The sequence below is a fragment of the Microcebus murinus genome, chromosome 19 (assembly GCF_040939455.1).
Source record: "Microcebus murinus isolate Inina chromosome 19, M.murinus_Inina_mat1.0, whole genome shotgun sequence".
Lineage (NCBI taxonomy): Eukaryota > Metazoa > Chordata > Mammalia > Primates > Cheirogaleidae > Microcebus > Microcebus murinus.
The window spans coordinates 35,922,705-35,942,353 of NC_134122.1; the positions used below are offsets into that span (position 1 = coordinate 35,922,705).

Consider the following 19,649-nt stretch of genomic DNA (forward strand, 5'->3'; position numbering starts at 1 on the left):
CAGAGCACTTCCAAAGACATACTTATTAACATTGATATTATGATCAGTGAGGGAGTGCCGACAGGGACATTAATCATCACATGATTAATCATTGATGTTAATCATCAATTTTTGGCATGTTTTATTAGAAGAATCACAAAGGAAGTAAGTGGATCTTTGGTGAAAGGAACATTACCAAAAGATTGGGTCAGAGAATCTCTAGGAGGGTAAAAGAGTAACCAAAATATCTTAGCTAAGATCATTTGTAATATTTTCTGCAGAGTCCAGAATTTACACTTTGGCTGTGCCTATAGAAATTTTTCTTCATGAAGACTGCTCTCTTGATCCTATGCCCCTCACTTCCGCAGGGACACAACTCCACGAACCCTGGGCTTCCAGTGCTTCCTCCCTACTGCCTCCTTCCCTCCCTCCCACTCCGGTGTCCCCTGTCCTCAAAAGTCCTTCCCTTGGGTGAATTGGCACAGTAATTCTGGAAAGCAATTTGGCAAAATCTAGCAAAAGAAAAAAAAATGTACATTTTTTGACCCAGATGTTTCGCTTCTAGAAAATTTGTCTTTAGATATGCTTGCACACATTCACAAGGAGAAAAGTTGCTTGCACAAGGATGCTCGTTGTGGCGCTGTTTGCAAGAGCAAAACCAGAGAGCAACCTAAACAGACATCGACAGAGGACTTGCTAGATAAATTACGTGCAACAGAAAACGATGTTGGTAACAAATTGATAATAAATGGAGTTGAGTGAAAATGAAAAGTTGCAGAGCAATGTGATCACATTAATAATAATGAACTGTGCATATTTGGATGTATTTATTGATTCTAAGTGTATTGCACAACATCAGGGGGTACCATTTGCATTCTGTTCTTGTTTTATATGTAAATGAATGGCGTGCTCTGTTGCTGTATACCTGCATCTGTGTGTGTGTGTGTGTGTGTGTGTTTACATGTGTGTGTATGTGTGTGTGTCTGCTGACATGCTCCCAGGCATGCCCTGAGCTTGCATGTATCCTAGCCCATAAACTCTATGGTGAGGACTCATCCATCTTCCCCATGAGCCTGTAACTGCACGAGGAAAGGGATTATTCATATCTTTATTCCCAACACCCAACCAGAGCCTGGCACACCAATAAATGGTACTTGAATGAACAAAGGTGTAACATTCACTGGGCCCACAATATGTCAGTTGTCTATTATTTTGCATTGATCTGAGAACTAGGCATGTCCCAGGAGAAAAAATAAACACTTAGTAAGTGGCTTCTAGGCTTTTACACAAACACACACACAGGCACACATACTCACCTACACCTAGCATTCCAGGCTCAAATTGCATTTGGAAAAGCTGAGTTAAACAAAGATAAATCATTTTCTTTGCTACAGGGCACTTCTAAGATTTTAACATGCATTGATATTGTCCAAGAGGTAGATACAGTATGAAGTGTCATTTGAATTTACTGACCATGAAGCACCTTTAGAGGAATATTTATTGACATTGATGTTCTGAGGATCATTAATCTATAATATGCTAGAAGATATTAGAAGAACCACAAAGGAAGTGAATGGATCCCAGGGGAAAGGAAGAGTCCCAAGAGATTAGGTCAGAAATCTCCAGAAGAGTGAAAGAGTGATTCAAAGTTTCTTAGCTACGATTATTTGAAATTCCAATCGGATGGCTGAAACTGAGAAGGAAAGGGAAACAGACAGGATTTGGTTGATGATTGGAGTGAGCAAAATGCACCTGCTGGGCTGGCATTGTGGCAACAAAGTCCCTTCCCATGGGGGCTTCTGGAAAGCTGGCAGGGCTGTCAGTGAAGGAGCCGAGAGAGCAGATTTCCAGGTTCTACCTGGAAAACTTCTGATTTAGCAGGTAGAGCCTGAAAACATATTTCTTTTTAACACACCAGATAAATTCTGATGATGAGCTAAGTTTCGAGCTGACCACTGCCTGGCCTTGTAGCTCAGAATCGGATCATCGCTGACTGATGGGAGCAGAGCTTGCGTTCCCTGATGACGTATGGGAGAGAAGGAAATGAAAGGTACAGAAATAGAACAAGTGTGGGCAATTTTTTCAAGAAGTTTGAAGAAAATAACATAGCTTTTTTAAAAAAAAATGTGAATGACATCAGAACAAATGTTTATGCTTAGGGGAAGAAAAAGAGCTTGGAGATTAGGATGGAGAGGGTGGAATTGGTGGAATAAGGTCCCTGAAGAGAGGGTGGCAGGGAATAGATGCCTGATCACATGTGGCAGGTGGTCCTTGGACTGGTGGAGGTCCACCATAGTGCCCATCCACTATGATGGGCAGGGAGGGGCACAGATGGACGCAGATGCAGAAAAGGTGACAGATGGGTGGCCAAGGAGCTGAAGACACATATCTGCCTGGAGTCTTTGTTTTTATTTCTGAATGAGGAAGTGACCCCATGCTTAGAAGACTGAGTCAGGATCTCAGCAGTCATGGAGCCCTGACCACTACTGACCCCCACTGGGGACCTCATAGGGGTGGAAAGGTAGACTATGTAGGGTCATCTATCTGTGTCCCATGACCGTGTAGAATTTTCCCTTGGAGCGCTCCACATCCTGAAGTAGGAAATGCAATGGAAAACAGCCGCCGTGAAGGCCGCTGCAGAGAGGAGCGTTGCATTGTGAGCTCTCAGAGGGGCCACGTTCTAGGGAATGAAAAGATCAAGGTTGAAGCCATAGGAGTGAAAGTCAAGTGGAAAGAAAGTCGCTGGTGTTGAAGTTGAGGTGACACAAAGTAAGAACGTTGCCTGGTCACCCCTGTGCTCGCCTATCTCCCCTGTATGACGCCAAAACTCAGGGTGGATACAGGAATGCATGAGCTGTGGACGTGTTCCAGCAGTGTGGGGTGACGAGCAGGAAGCAGGTGGTGACAACAAGGAGAGGTAGGAGGTGAATTTGCTCTTCAGTGGGGTAGAGGCCTTTACGCAACTGTTAGGAAGCATGGCATGAAGGTCTACCAGTAGCCCCTTCAAATGAAAGTTCTCACTGCTCCACCCAGGGGTCCTGGAGGGGCTCCCGCTCCTTCCCACCCCCCCTAAAACACACACCCTTTTCCAACCAAAGTGCATCCTCTCTCTACTGGCATCCCCCATAAGACTTATTTTAGAAAAGATTTTGCAGGCAAAAAACCCAGACACCACTGATCAGGCCCGACCCTTCCATGGCAAGCCAAGGATGAAACCAAGACCGCACAATGAACTGATGGAGGACCCACTGCCCCTGCGTCCTGCTGGGCGCCACGTGGCACACACGCTCCCCCAGGACACAGCCCCTGGAGTCAACACTCAGCGGGGAAACATCTTGCGAGGGCTGATGAGTCCAGAACTGCTGATGGCCAGCAGAGCATAGCATTGCAGGGAGGAAGGAGCAAGGGCCAGAGTGGAGCCAGGGACGTCCCTGGACACCTGTTAGGGACAGGGACGAGAGGCCTGAGGAGGATAAATAAGGATGGGCAGGACAGGGAGGGAGGCCGGTTCAGCAGCCAGGCGATGAAAGTTGAGTTTCTGCAGCCTCGTGCTGTGCGGGACCTTAAGCCATGGGAAAGTGTATGGGTCCTGTTTATGTAGAGACTTTTTATAAGCTATTCAGAACGGGTGGGAGGGAGAAATAGAGAGAGAAAAATTCCCTTTGAATTTCCATCGCTTTCAGAGTCAGCAATTTAATGAGTCATGCATTCTAAATCCTTGCTTTGTCTACACGTTTTCATTTCAATATACTAAAAAACACTTTGTTTGGAACAGTGGTTATTTTTAGATCATATATCAATAGGGCACATCCATTCCTCCCCATAGGAGAAAAGCTTTGGACTGGGCTGGGTGGCACACAGTAGTAGGGCTGTTTACTTAGCTGCCATTTGTTGAAGCCACCTAGGCATCTCTCCCTTCCCTGGAGACTCTGTTCTAGGTGGCTTCGTGTCGGCCCCACCGACTATCCATGAATCAGCTCCAGACCTGGTCCAAACAGCCCACATCCCATAGTTTGGACAAAAGGAGAGGGACTTGTTTCAGGCTTCCAAGCCAAGGAGCCAGCACTGTGACAGGCTAGAGACAGCGCAGGTCTTCATGGCTTTGCTCGCTTGTGGGACTCCTCAGGGAAAGGAGTAGAAGAGAAGGAAGTCCCCATCGACAGGTCACCTCCTCCAGATACACTTCGAGAAAGCCTGGCCACACCTTAGCAAAGATAGGACCAGACGGTCTGGGGAAATCTCCAAAACACAGGAACAAATGGGGAAATGCTTTTAATGTGGGAGTCTGCCGAGCAAAAAGGGTCTTCTTCTTCTGTTTGCTGTAGGATATCTTCATCTCTATGAAGGCAGACAAATGCCCTTTTCCTCTGTAGCATCAGCCATGCCTGTCATTTGCCATGGCCCCCGGAGGGCTTACAGAAATGTGTCTCTACCCAGGTCCTTATCTCCTTCCCTCAACAGGCCCCCACCCCCTTCCCAGGGAGAGTGGCCTGCACCGTATCACTGGTCCCAGGCTGGGGGAGTGCAGCCAGGAAGTCCACCTTGGACTAGACCATGCCTGCTGTGGGGTCCTCTTCTGGACGGATGAACTGGGATGGGGAGACCCTCCAAGGATGCCCCCTGACCCCTGGCCAACCATGCTGAGCAGTTCCCTTCAGCATATGTCATTTCCAGCTGCACGTTGTCTTTTTCTAGACCTTTCCTCAGAGTCAATAAGAAGGGCTCACCCTACAGGTCAGCACACCCTTGGCCAGGGGGCTTGTCAGCTCTCAGCCTGGGTTTCCCAAACACTCAATTGTGTTGGAGAAGGTTCTGGATGGTGTCTTGTAGTGTTCTGTGCCTGGGTCTGCAGTCTAGCCCCCCACTTCTGGTAGTAATTGGTGAAAATTAGGAGCTATAGTCACCAAAAGCATTTCCCCTTCCTGTTGTCCTTCGTAAGCCTGACTCTAAACTCATTGCCCTCACCGCAAACACTTTGAGCTGCCACCGGGAGCTGGTGGCAGAGAGGGCTGAAGATCCCACTCTGCACAGCCGTGGGGGACGGGAGTTCAGAACATACCCGTCGACAGGACTCACCACAGACCAGCGCCTTGGTGCCAGGAGCACACAGAGCAAGAGTTCCTTCTATACCAAACCACCCAGAGATGAGATTCCTCTTGAGCTTTTATAGCCATGAGTGTCGCCAAGGGAAAGAAAAAGAGCAAGATCAAAACCCCAGGAGACCCTGTGGCTGGGGAGAGTGTGAAACCCTCCGCCTGCCCTCCTCGTCCCTAAGCAGGCAGAGGCAGGGCTGCCCAGTGGTTAGGATGCACGGGCTGGATTCAGAGACACTCGGGCAGGAGTCCTGCGTTCGCTGTGGACTGCGTGATCTGGGGCAAGTTGCTTCCTGTTTGTCTTAATTTTCTCCTATAAAAGTGAGGTTAATAACGCCCTTATGGGCTTATTGGAGGAGTCATTGAAATTTGCTATGCAAAATTCCCATTTCCTTGCTGCTCTAAGTCCAAACCCTGTAAGTTGTATCTGTTGTTATTAATATTTCTAGCAAAGCACCCCCTCCCCGCCCATCAGTTCCTGATAGAGTCAGTTTGCAAACCCAGCCCCGCGCCCTGTCCACACATCTTAAATACAATCAATGGAAACCAACCAGGCTCAAGAAATAGGATTAAATCTCTGTACCCAGCTGGGACGGCTCAGCCCCCGGGAGCACTTCCCAGCTGTACTTTCCATGGATTCTGCTCTCCTCCCGGGACACCCGGCAGCACAGGCTCCCGGACCCCACGCCACCCCCCACCTGAGGGCTGCAAAGCAATCTAGGGCCTGGGGTTTGGGGGCAGAAGACTTGCCAGGTGGGGAAGTCGGGGGCCTGGCTCCTCCGCGGCTCCTCTCCCCCTCGGGGGGCTCCTCCGGCCCCCTTTTCCTCATTCTCAGGCTTCCCCTCTCCGGGTTGCTCGGGCAGCCGCATCGGGGGTCCAGGGCGATGGTCTCAGAGAGATTTGGGAGCACATCAAAGGAACGTCAGCGAAGACACTGAGACTCTGCAAGGAGTTGACAGAAACTTACTGCCTGCACAGCGCTGGGTGAATTTCTCAAAGTCAGCCGCCTAAATAATTCACACCCTCCCTTCTGTGTTTACACAGGACAATGGTAGAAACACGATCCTGGCACAAGAAATATAATTACAGTTGTGACAGATGTTTAGTTATTAATAAGGCCTCAATGTCACCAGAGGGTATTACGCAACAAGCCAATAATGTGTCTTTGGAACCAACCTTGATATTTACAGGTAATTTTCCGTTCACGCTCCCAGGGGCTCGGCCAGGGTGTAAGCGAGTGGGGAAGCCACGGCAGCCAGTGGGTTGCAGCCTTCGAGCAAGCCCAGCCCTCCCCAGCACCTTCGGTTTCTCTGCCATTGGCGCTAAGAGAGCCACAGAAACAAAGCGGGGTGCAGAGCTGGAAAGTGCCATCTTAGGAAGAGGACTCTTGCCAGGCCTCCTGAGCTTGCGATGCTGCCACAAGCCCAGGGCAATGTCACCCTAACTTCCTTAAAGCAAGGAACATCCAAGAACAAGCTCCTGTCCAGACCTGTGGCCCATGCAGATAGGATCTCTGGGTCTGCTTGACGTCACCAAGTGGCAACTTCCTTCTCTGTCCCCTTGACATCGGGCTGCCCCCTACTTGCCCCTTACAACTCAGCTCAGGTGGCACCTCCTCTGAAAGGCCATCCCGGACCTGGCCCTCTTCCTTGGCCGGGTGAAGACACCCCTCATCTCTGCCTGATTCTACTGTTGTTTGTCCACAATCCCTGTCCCCTCCTCCCCCCACACTGCCTTGAGGAAAAAATCTCCAGACAGAGGGTGATTCACATGCAGGCTGTGCGGCATTCAGGTTGAGGCAGGGACAACCTTGAAACAATTGGTGCTCAATCAGCATTTATTGAACTAACATTTAATCAACGGTAGTTCTCTTTGGCTCTGTACTGAAGTCAAAATAATAATAATAATAAAACAAAGAATCTCCAGAGATGTGAAGTTCAGGGAGTGTAACTGGAAGAAGCTTGGTGAGGAAACACATGAGGCCCTGGTCACCGTGGACGAGTCCCCCTCTGAGAAAGCTGGGACGTCTGCACACTGCGGCAGGCGGGAGGTGGCATCTCCCAGCAACAGGTGGATGAGTCTCCGGCTCTCACTGCTTAACCGCCAGCGTTGCATCCTGGGACACACATGTCCCCATGCAGTCTGCAGCCTACGGTCTCGATCCCGGCGAGGGGTCACTTGCACACCTGGGGAGCGGTCAGCCCATGGCAGGTGAGGCTCCAACAATGACCTTAGTAAGCGTGAAGCCTGAAGTGTGAGCCTTGTCACTATTGCAAATCCGACCACCCAGGCCCCGAGGAATGTCTAGGCCCGGCCCAAAGCCCTCAGCTGCTGGGATGAAGGGATGAATGTCTGGCACAGAACCCCACCAGGTGCTTTGTAACTTCCACCTGGACCAGAAACCCCCGTGGCCTAGCTCAGGGCTGGGCCAAATGGCGTCTGGGTGTCCCTGGCCTGTAAGGTCTCTGGTTCCCTGAGGCTTCTGGGACGGACTTGGTCCCTCTCCCAAAGGAAGGGCTCTATCTCCTGTCACTGGGCTGGAACCGCCCAAGGGCTGGGGCTGCAGGAACACCTGCCACAGAGGAAGCTTCTCAAAGCCAGAAGCCGTGTCTCATGACACGACGACACATCCATGCAACGCCACTCGACCTCAGACACACACGCAACAGCACTGGTCTTCAGACGCATGCTCACGGACCGGTTTTGACACATGCACAGCTCACATGTGACCTCAGCCCCCCCCACTCAGCCCCGCGCCCACATTGCTCCCACACAGCTGCACGCAGCTGCACACCCTGTCCCCACCAGCCCGGCACCTGCACGCCGCTCGCTTACACGCCCCGTGACTCATGTTCACACGCTGCGGCGCCCACCCCCCAACACGCGCTGCACACCCCAAAACTCCCTGAGTCTCCTCCAGTTATCTCGTTAAGTTAAACAGGAGAAACGAGTTTCCTGTGTCGTTACAGTAGAAATGCAAAAAAAAAAAAAAAGTGACATTTTATTTTCAGATATGCTTTTAGTTGCCATGGCAGTCCCAGCACTGTGAAAGTTGCGATTGGTGGTAAATGTAGATTTCGAAAGAGAGTAATTTGCTCCCCATCTGCGGAAACTTCTGACTGTGTCACGTCCCCTCCCTCAGCAGGCAGGCACCTCAGGCAGAATGGACACCAGGGCAGGGACCCAGTGCTAGCTGGCTGCCAAGCTGGCCACCGGAACTGCCAGGGGCTCTTGGCAAGGATGTCCAAGCGGATGGCCACAGGCCTTCGGAGCCCAATCCACTTAATGACTTGGAACTTGCCCACGGCTCTGCAGGGTCGTGGCACTGGCGGTGGCAGCTCCCAGGAGGGACGGTCGCTCCTGCTGCCCAGCTAGCCTCTGGTGCCCTCACTGCGGCACTCGCGGTGGCCAGGGGACCAAAAGTGGCCTTGGCACCCCCTGGCAGGAGCCATCTCCCCAGAGCCCCCTGACGCACTGATGGGGCAGGCCAAGGGCCCCTCACAGCCACCCACAGCCAACTACGAGGCCCCTACGTTGGACAGAAGACAGACCTGCCTCTCCCCCAGTGAGCCAGAAGCTTCTCAAAGGCGGGAACTTCCTGAGTCCTCGGTGGCCTTAGGACATTGGGACACACAGTATACACCAGCTGAAGATGACTCTTTGGCTCTAAATGAACGGGTTACCTCATTTCCTGATGAGACTCCTCGGGGCAATTCATTTCCAGAATTTGTCCTCTAAGTCCCTGTGCCAGTTGTCTTTATTATCATCACCTGAAAGGTCAGCTGGGAGTTGCTGGTGTTTGAGCCCACGCTGATTCCTGGGCCCACGATACTGTCCTTTTCAGCTTCTCCTTGCAGCGGTGACCCACTCGCTTCCTTCAGCACCTAAACTGTTCCTTGAGCACCAGCCAGTCGCTTTTAGGGCCCAGACCAACGGGAGGTGCTCCAGACTACCCAAAGAGTGATGCTACTTTGGGTCTGCCCTTGGGGTGCCCCATCAGCTCCATCACTTTTGCCAACCCATAATATGCAGAGATTGGTGTAGCTGTGTGGTTAAGAACATGGCTAATCAAGTCGGACCCTGCAGTTCAAATCCTGGCTCTGCCACTTAAGAGCTGTGTGACTTTGGACAAGTGACTTAACTTCTCTGGGCCTCAGTTTCCTCATCTGCAAAATGGGCCTGATAATAGCAGCACCTACTTTTAAGGGTCATTGTGAAGTGTTTGGCACAGAATGGGCGCCATGGATGCCAGCTACCATTCTCTGTTCCTTCTTTGTTCACCTCGTGGGCAGTGCTGAGCACCCCTGTGCTCAGGTGGGTGCTGGACTGAGTGGGAGGGGGGGTGGGAAGTGCGTCCACCTCAGACGCAGCCTCTCAGAGCTCAGAACCAGCCTGTGGACTCAGACAGGAGCACAGGGAACAGAGAAGGGGCTGCCCCAGCTCCTCTAGTCTGAAGGGGCAGTTTGTCCTGAGAGTATTCAAGAGGGAGGCTTTGATTGTCCCCTTCTGTGCCACCACGTGTGTTCTTAGATGGGTCCCAGTGCCTGCCTCCAAGGGAGGGAGGCAGAGATATAGTCTGAGTGAACTGGTCAACATCATCTCAGCATCCTTGGCCCTCGGCAACCACTTGGGTACACGAGTCACATGCAGACCCAGCGTGCTGACCTCCTCCATGGATTTGGTCCCTTCTGGAGTGTCTAAAACTACAATCACTGGGCGCAGGGGATAGCTGAAAACCTATCGTTTATGAACGGAGACTATGAGCCTGCATTGTTGACAGGTAGAAACAATCATAAACATGGGTTATGTGGTTTTATTTAGCCTCTGGGAACCCCAAGCAACAGTGCATCCCAGACTCTTGCTAGAAGACCCGGCTCCAATGACCACCAAGAAATGCTCCCTCCACTCCGACCACGTTGGGCATCAGGTTGGATCTTTGTGTCTTGTGGTCCCTGCTGGCTTTTACGATGACTGAGGACCACATTATGATGATAACTGCATCCTCTGTAATGTTTGACAATGATTTTGCATGTGGGTCTTTCCCAAAATCCTTCCACAGATAAAAATGTATTTTTGTTACAACTGAATATAATCCTGTTTTGAAGCTATCGTTTGGACAAAATGTTGCATGGAGTGGGTCACACCTGTAGCAGTCAGTGAGGTACAAGGTGCTGAGAGCCAGGAGGACGGAGGCAGAGCGAAAGCTGCAGCTGCCCCAAAGCCAAGTCGTGCGTTTACTAGAACAAGTGAGCCCTGGAGCTCCTAAGCATGTGGAGAAATTGTCAAAGAAGGAAACAAAACACTCTGCTCAAGTGCTGATCAGCAATGAAGTCTCATCACCACACTTGTGTTTACTGACTCCGCAGTGGTGATGTTCACTGTCATTTTAAATGTTTTAATACTAAGGAGTATGTATTCAAAAGCACAAATAAAAGGTAAACAAAAATCCCAAACTGTTGCTCTACCATGCAGGAAACGTCCATTGAGCTCCTGAAAGTTGCAAAAGCACGTGCTCAATCCTTAACTGTGATGTAAAAATGAAACTCTGTTTTCTCCCTATCTCTGTCCCAAACCAATGAGATGTCATGTAAATAAAATATATATCCAGGCAAAGTCAAAATTCTAAGCACATGTCTGAAAACTAGAACTAGTTCCTCAAAAGCACCTGCATACAATTCTGCGAGTACCACTTCCCAGGAGCCCTAATGTCATTCACATCTGGGCTCAGATGCACGTGAGCAAAATATCCTAAACCCTGCTCCGTAAAATGAAAACCAAGAACTACAGATGGCTCATGACAATTAAATTAAAGTTAGAAACCATAATAAAATAGGGAATGATGGATATACTTCCTTAACATAAATGCACACACCCCCACATCAGCTCAAAAGCCAGCATCTAGCTTCATATTTGCAAGGACGTATCAGAGACTTTATTGCTAAAATTAGGAAAAAGACAAGGATGTTCACTAACTCTGCTACTATTAACACTGTATTGTGGGCATTGACCAAAGTGGTTAGAAAAGCAAGTAGAGGCATACTATGACAAAGGAAGAAACAATAAAACTATCTTTTCTTGAAGACAATAGGATTAAATATTTGGAAAACCTCAAAGAATCCATGAAAAACCTACTACAAATAATAAGAGTATTTAGTAAAGTAATAGGATATAGGATTAATATATAGAAATTTGTAGAATTCATATGTAGAGACAATACTGAGTTAGAAGAAATAATGTATGAGTAAACCCTATTTGCAACAGCAAAAATAAATAAATTGGAAGTTTAGCATATTTTAAAAATGATATCAAAAGCAAAAATTAAAGCGATTCCTAAAAATAGAAAATAAACTAAAATATGCAAACACAATTTGTGTTGCAGGTTGATAACCACAGAGAGAAGAATTTTTTTCAAGTTACTTTAAAACATAATATTTTGACAGTACTTTCCAAGTGAGACATATCCTAAGGACAAAAAGAACCACAGAGAAATCATAAATAAGAGATTCGTGTAATGTCTTTAGGAAACAAGATTTTCTGTTAGAGAAAAGAACTATGAATATAAAAAGCTTAAGGTTAAGTAAAAAGCCTTGAAATCTAGTTTGAATAAAAATATCAGTGTAAACTCATAATATATTTTCCTCTTTTTAAAAAGTCTACATGTCCCAGTTTGGTCACTGAAAGGCTTCAAGGTAACAAAACCCAATAGCAATGAGCACCACTAGCACCCAAACTATGGTCCCTAAATACCATTTCCAGCTGTAAGTAATCAGTTCCATGGGAGGAAATGCAAAAACTCAGCCTGGGACTTCTTGTCAGATCTAAAAGCAGGTAAGCCCTCACTGGTGTTGAATGATACAGGAACAAACTTAAAGACATGTCCAATGACCAAATATGGCACAACTCACTATGCTGAAAATAATATCAATGTAATTGCTAAGGTACCAACTAATTATTCCCTGAAAAAAAAAAAAGATACATAAAAGGAAAGAATCAAACATTTACCCTGCCTTTTCTACATAGACTGTATCATAGGGCAACCAAATAGTTGAGGAGGAAAACTTTTTCTTTAGAAGAAATTGCAACTGATAAATTAATAAGGAATGATAGAATTAGAACATCACCATTTTGCCACCCCTAATGAAATAATGGACCCAGGTACCAATGGTTAGACATTGTTACAGCAATTGTTCTCAGACTGGGTGTCTCTGTGCAGTGATATGTCAGAATCAGTTGCAAGGTAAGTGCCAAGGAAGTTGCTGTTAATAATAGCCACCAAATTTAAGAGGACGTAGGTTGTGAGTCTGATTTCATGGTACAAGGGTATTAACCAGGCGGTCTTCCACTGAATAGAAGGAAACACCTACTACCTCGCCTTGGTCCTCAAAGGCTATGCCCAGCCATCGAGCGCCTCCTTCTGGTGGGCGCAGCAGGATGTAGGGTCCCAGGGCTCCGTCAACTCTGTCAGGACCCCGTGCTGCCCCCGCCACCTGGTCCCTCCGTCTTGGCCCCACATCCCTCCTCTGACTGAGGACAAGGGGCTGACATTGGATGTGTCCTACTTTCTGCATGGTACAGGCCACGGGATGAGGCTTCCCTTTCATCCTGTTCCCTCGATAATCTGTACCCAGTAGTGCCATGTCTTATCAATTCCAAGACTCTAATTATTTTCATGTTTTAACATCTCTGAAATCAGGGGGTCTTTTACAATCACAAGCATCTTAAATTGGATGAAATACCGAGTAGTAGTTAATACAAATTAAGTGCTACTCCACACTAGGCAAACTTCTAAGTACTTTCCGTGGATTTGCTCATTGAATCCTCATAAAATTCCTATGAGGCAGGTGCTAATATTAATAATACACCCATTTTAGAGATGAAGAAACTGAGGCACAAGGTCTCAGAGCTGGTGAGTGGCAGAACTGGGCACTCACAAGCTGTGACCTCAAGCACTACTCCCCACCTGAGCTTCCCACTGTGGCCCGTGAAGTTGCTGCAAAGAGGCTACAGGTGTCTCGAGCTAGTGACAAACCCTACTCCCAGCCCCTCAGGGGGCCACCGGGGAATCTTGGCAGGGTCCCTCTGGTCACCAGCTGCCTCTCTCTTTAGCTGGAGTGCCACACAAATGTTATCACTTCCCACATGTGCCGGGACCTGAACTTGGTTGTCAACCACGCCACTCTGTGGCCAAAGGCAGTATCTTTGCTTTCGGCTGCCAGAATCCTGTCATGAGCCCTGATGTGGGCCCTGGTCCCCTACCTCTTCCACCATGTTCCCCTCCCACGCAGGGCACCACCCCCAGGGCACCAGCTGAGGCCACATTGGAGCTCGTCCCCAGACAACAAAAGGTACCCAGGTGGCTCCCAAATGAGGACATGGCATGCTGACTACCGCCTGGCCTAGTCATCAGCAGACAGCTGAGCCCACTGTGTCCTTTAGTTTCTGAGCCCATCTGGGCCCAGCTGCTGGGCGAGTTGGCACCAGTCCCACTGACCCTGCTTCAGGAAGACAAACTGGAACAAGAAAATGCCCCCCATTCCAAATCAAGCCCCAACCGCAGGTAAAGTCCCTGTCCCAAGCCCCAGGAGGAGTTTCCAGAGCCAGTCAAATCACAGGTCAGGGAAATTCCCTGTGCCCCTAGCTCTCTCTGGAGGTTCCTCCCCACCCGCAAGAGGAGGCTCCCAGACCATGGAGGCCACAGCCCTGGGCCTGGCTTTCCTGGCAGGACAATATTCAGGGTCACACACTAGCCTCCTGGGCACAGCTGGTCCCGTCCTGCCAGCTCCCCGACACAACCACACACTCTTACACGCATACGTAGAGATACACACTCGCACGTTACATATACACTTACACATGCACACACGTATACACACACTCATATGCACACAACACACACATTCAGACACACACTGCCACATACACTCATATACACACATACACACATACCACACACACACACACGCATGCGCAACTCTTACACTAGTGCACAAACACCTCACACACCCTCACGCGCATACGCTCACACACGTACACACTCACTCACACACACACTCACGTAACTCCCCTTCCTTCTGCTTCCACGTCTCTGCTGTCCCCAAGGCTTTCTGTTTTGAGTCCCCTACTAACATTACAATACTCCTGAGAGCAATTAAGCTTTGGCAGCTGATAATGTAATTATCAGCTAACAGCGTGTCTTCTCTCCAGGCCCGGAGGCGGAGCGGTGAGGTGCGAGGGGCACCCACACAGTGGCGTCAGACTGTAGAAGGGTCCAGGCCCCCAGAGCTGAGCCGGAAGTCCAGGACAGCCTGGAGGGGGCACAGGCCCGAGGGGTCCCCGAGTTCTGGGTCTGGATCCTTCATTCCATGTGCCCACTATAATGCAATGGGCCAGGGCTTAAAGTTATGTGCTAAAATGAAAAGTGGTTCCATTTCATAATGCAAAAAAAAAAGTAAAAATGAAAAAAAAAAAGAATAAAATGAAAAGTGGCCCACAAAGCAGACCGACCCAATCCATCCCCGAGTCACAGTTGGGCAGAGTGAGACTCAGAAAGGTGAAGTGAATTCTGGGAATCACACAGGCCAGAGGCCTTCTGGTGCCAGGCCAGGGGCTCCGGTGACGGGTGGTGGCAGGACCCTCATACAAGGGTCCCTGGGCTCACCCCACTCTGCCCTCACCCCAACGTGGCAGCACAGAACTCCCCGGAGATGTTGCAGAACAGGCGAGACCGGAAGTGCAGTGTAGGCTTCCAATCTGGATAATTCCAGCAAACGTGTCAGGGGAGGGTATCTGAATTTCCCATAAACTGTGTATTTCTCCCCAGACCGCATAGGCGCGGGAGCTGCAGGCTAGGGAACACACGTTCTGCGGCCTCGGCCTTCTCTGTTGCCACATGCGTCCCTTTTATGGTTTCTTTCCATTTTTGTGACATGCCCCGATGGCCTGAGAATCCCCAGTCTCCAAATACACACCTTGGATTCCAGGTATGCTGTGGACGGGATTGCTCCCCACCCCGAATTCTCATGGTGAAACCCTAACCCCTACATGACCGGATCAGGAAATAGGGTTTTTAGGAGGTAACTAGGGTTAAATGAGACCTTAAGAGTGGGACCCAATCCAGCAGGACTGCAGCCTTAGGAGAAGAGCCAGAGAGGGACCTCTACTCAGCCACGTGGGGACACAGCACAAAGGCAGCTGTCTGCAAGCCAGGACCAGGGCCCTCACCACACCCTGACCGTGCTGTGCCACTCTGGTCTTGGACTTCCGGCCTCCAGGGCTATGAGAAACAAATGTCTGTTGTTTAAGCCACCCAGTCTATGGTATTTTGTTACAGTAGCCTGAGCAGACCACTACAGGGTATCTAGATCTTTCTCTATGCTTGGGCACTAGCATCTGATTCATACTAGGGTGTGAACCTCTGCTGACATGTCTGTGTCTTCCTCTTACAAAACAGGGTGTGTTGACCCAAAGGCCTGCGGGGACAGGCAGTAAGTCACGAGCAAAGCAGCCCACCGTGGAGCTGGGGGTGTGAGGAGGTCGTGGCAGGAGACTGCAGGGAAGTGGCTCGCCCTGTCCAAAGCGGGAGCCACACTCATCACCACCCGATTCTTGCTACCAGGGAGTGTGGCCCAGCGTTGCCGGATGTCACGTTCACAGAGAAGCTGGACATGCAGATTGTTCAAACAACAAATCGGCTGGTTGCTAAAATTCTGCAAAGTGCGAAAACACTTCGTGAGAAAACGACAACAACAACACAACCAGACAACAGCAAACCTATTTGTGGGCTGATTTGGGACTGTGAGCCACCAGTTCACAGTCTCGGCGTCGAAGACTCTCCTGGGACAGTTCTGGAAGCCGGAGCCAGGGTGGGAGGAAGTAAATTAGGACCTAAACCAAAGGTGATAAGGAAATGGATCGCAAGCCTGCAGCGGCCTCCGGCTTCCGTCCTGGCCACCGCGGGCCCACTCGCTCTCCGCATGGCTCTTGGTGACCCGCCAGCACCCTTTACCAGCAGCGCTGGTTCCTAAGTGACTGTTTAATCAGGCATTGTGTGTTTGGATGTATTCATTATATTTTAATATGATTATGTTCAATCCAGTAGGCTGAAACAGATTTGTCCAGATGTATAATTATTTCCTAAATGCTTGTTATTCTTGGTGGCAGAGTTGGCAGCAGCTTGGGGACTAGAGAGGAGTCCATTAGCTCTTCATGCTCAGTAGTCATAAATGTGGAGCCCTCCTCAAGGCACCAGGCTAGTCCTCGCTGCCCTGGGACATTGGGCCTTCGACACTGTCCCAGCGACCTGGTGCTCTGAGCTCCCAGCCCATGAATCACTGGGTCTCCAAGTTCCACCTGGGCTTGTCCCTTGCTGGGCTGGTTCTTCGCCAAGTGATCACTTTGCTTTTTAGTTTGGCAGACCACCGAGAAGCCTAGAAGTCCTAGAAGTCCTCCAGAAACACTTGGTCTTCCTTCTCCGGTAAGCAGGGGACCCTGGGGCAGGGCATTTGGCTGCCACTTTTCCTCAGCACTCGTGTCGGGGCTGCTCGGGTTGTCCTCTGAGGGCGGGATCAACTGGCACTGGTTGTCACTCTTCACTCTGGCTCCATGAATACTGGTGTCCCCAAAACCCCACTTTCCCCAGCTGGCCTTAGAGTCACCTGAGGTCACCTGCTCTACTTCCTCAACATCCCCAGGTGGGTATGCAGATCAGGTGCTTACTATAACCCTAGCCCTAACCTCACCCTCAGGTTGCATGAAGATGCAAACAGGAAAAAGTTTGGGAAAATAAGGCCAGATGCAGCCAGAGGTGCAAGATTCAGACACGCTTTAATATGGTCCCCACGGGCTTTGCTGGAGCCCAGCATGAAATAACGACCTGATCTGGCTGTAAAGCCCACAGGTGACACTCCTGTGGCAACAACCCCAAACAGGTGCAGGACTTGCCAGGGAGCCACTAGTTGAGAGACTTCATCTCTTCATGAGATCTGAACCCGAGGCTCCTTCACCCCGGCTCCCTGGAGGAGGGGAGCAGGGACGTGCAGGGGGAGGGGAGCCGGCACTCACCTGAGCACCTGGCCCCGTGTTAAGGGAATCACCCGTTCCCCCTTTTATTGATATATAATAATTTACATATTTATAGGGCATATGTGAGTGTTACATGCATAGAATCAGTAATGATCAAGTCAGGGTAGTTGGGGTATCTATTACCTTGAATGTTTGTCATTTATATGTGCTGATGTCATTTCGAGTCCTCTCTTCTGGTTACTTTGAAACATACATAATATTGCTGTAACCGTAGTCTGCTATCAAACGTTGGGCGTTAGAAACAATTGATCTTATGGAGACAAATAGTAGAATGATGGTTACGAGAGGCTAGGAAAGGTAGTGGGGAAGGGGATAAAGTGGGGATGGTTAATGGGTACAAAAATGTAGTAACTAGTCACCCTCATCTGCTACCAAACATTCGAACTTATTTCTTCCATCTAACGGAATGTTTGTATCCATAACCAGTCTCTCTTCATTTTACTTCCTTCCCCCACCTGCCCTTTCCAGCCTCTGGTAACCACCATTCCACTCTCTTCCTCCATGAGATCAACTTTATCAGCTCCCACATGTGGGTGAGAACATGCAATATTTGTCTTTCTGTGCCTGGCTTATTTCACTTAACATAATGACTTCTAGTGCCATCCATGTTGCTGCAGATGACATGATTTTATTCTTTTTTTATAGCTGAATAATATTCTATTATGTGTATGTACCACGTTTTCTTTATCCATTTGTCTGTTGATGAGCACTTAGGTTGATTCCATATTGTGAATAGTGCTGCGGTAAACATGTAAGTGCAGCTGTCACCTTGATATACTTATTTCTTTTTGTTTGGATAGATACCTCATAATGGGATTGCTGGGTCATATGATAGTTCTGTTTTTAGTTTTTTGAGATCTAGCCATACTGTTTTCCATAGTGGTTGTACTAATTTACATTCCACAAACAGTATGTAAGAGTTCTCTTTACTCCTCATCCTTGCCAGTATCTATTTTTTTCTTTTTCAAAAATTTTTAATTATTATGGGTACATAATAGTCGTATATCTTTATAGGTATACGACTATGTTTTATATCATAGGTAGTAGTATAGGTATACTACATGTTTTATAGGTATATGTAGTATACATATACTAGGTATATGTATAGGTATACTAGGTATAGTATATAGGTATACTAGGTATACTATATAGGTATACTACAGGCATACAATGTAAATTAATCAAATCAGGGTAATTGGCATATCCATCACCTCAGGCATGTATCATTTCTTTGAATTAGGAACATTCCAATTCCACTCCTTTAGTTATTTTAAAGTATATCCTAACATTGTTAATTACAGTCACTTTGTTGTGCTATCAAATATTGTTCAATCTAACTATATTTTGGTGCCCACTTTATGCCCCCTCCCCACTACCCTTCCCAGCCTCTGGTAACCACCATTCTTCTCTCTGTCTCCATGAGATCAATTGTTTTTAAATTTAGCTCCCACATATTCGTGAGAACATGCAAGATTTGTCTTTCTGTGCTTGGCTTATTTCACTTAAAACATGTTCTCTAGTTCCGTTGATGCTGTTGCAAATGGCAGGATTTCATTCTTTTTGTGGCTATATAATATTCCATGGTGTATACATACCACAATTTCTTTACCCACTCATCTGCTGATGGACACTTAGGTTGATTCTAAATCTTGGCTATTATGAATAGTGTGGCAATAAACATGGGAGCACAGATACCTTTTTGGTATACTAATTTCTCCTCCTTTGAATATATACCCAACAGTGGTATTACTGGGTCATATAGTAGTTCTATTTTTAGTTTTCTGAGAAAGCTTCATACTATTCTCCATAGTGGTTGCACTAATTTACATTTCCACCCAAAAAGTGCACAAGGGTTCCCCTTTCTCCATATTCTCACCAACATTTGTAGTTGCCTGTCTTTTTGATAAAAGCCATTTTAACTGGAGTGAGCTGATACCTCATTGTAGTTTTGACTTTCCTTTCTCTGATGACTAATGATGTTGAGCATTTTTCATATACCTCTTGTCCATTTTTATGTCTTCTTTAGAGAAATGTCTATTCAGATCCTTTGCCCATTTTTAAAATTGGGGTATTTGATTTTTTCCTATTTAGTTGTTCAATCTCCTTATATATTCTAATTAATCCCTTGACAGATGGGTAGTTTGAAAGTATTTTCTCCCATTCTGTGAATTTTCTCTTCCCTTTGTTGACTGTTTACTTTGCTGTGCAGAAGCTTTTTAGCTTGATGTGATCCCATTTGTCCAATTTTGCTTTGGTTGCCTGTGCTTTGAGGCTATTATTCAAAAAATCATTGCCCAGACCAATGTTCTGAAGCATTTCTACAATGTTTTATTTTAGTAGTTTCATAGTTTCAGGCCTTAGATTTAAGTCTTTAATCCATTTAGACTTGATTTTTGTATATGGCAAGAGATAAGGTCTGGTTGCATTCACTCTTCTGCATATGGATATCCAGTTTTCCCAGCACCCTATATTGAAGAGACTGTCCTTTCCCCACTG

The 19,649-nt window shown here is 47.9% G+C and overlaps 1 protein-coding gene across 2 annotated transcripts in view; it reads right to left on the bottom strand.

The window, feature by feature from the left end:
• Positions 1-19,649, bottom strand: part of CALN1 (calneuron 1) — a 455,972-nt gene that overhangs the window by 416,383 nt on the left and 19,940 nt on the right. The window contains exon 2 of one of the 2 annotated variants that reach the window (XM_012764069.2): positions 5,823-6,014. The exons of the other annotated variant lie outside the window; for it this stretch is intronic. Within the exon in view, the coding sequence (XP_012619523.1) occupies positions 5,823-5,941 (119 nt within the window). The 5' untranslated portion in view covers positions 5,942-6,014. The remainder of the gene's footprint in view (positions 1-5,822; positions 6,015-19,649) is intronic. 2 annotated transcript variants of the gene reach the window in all.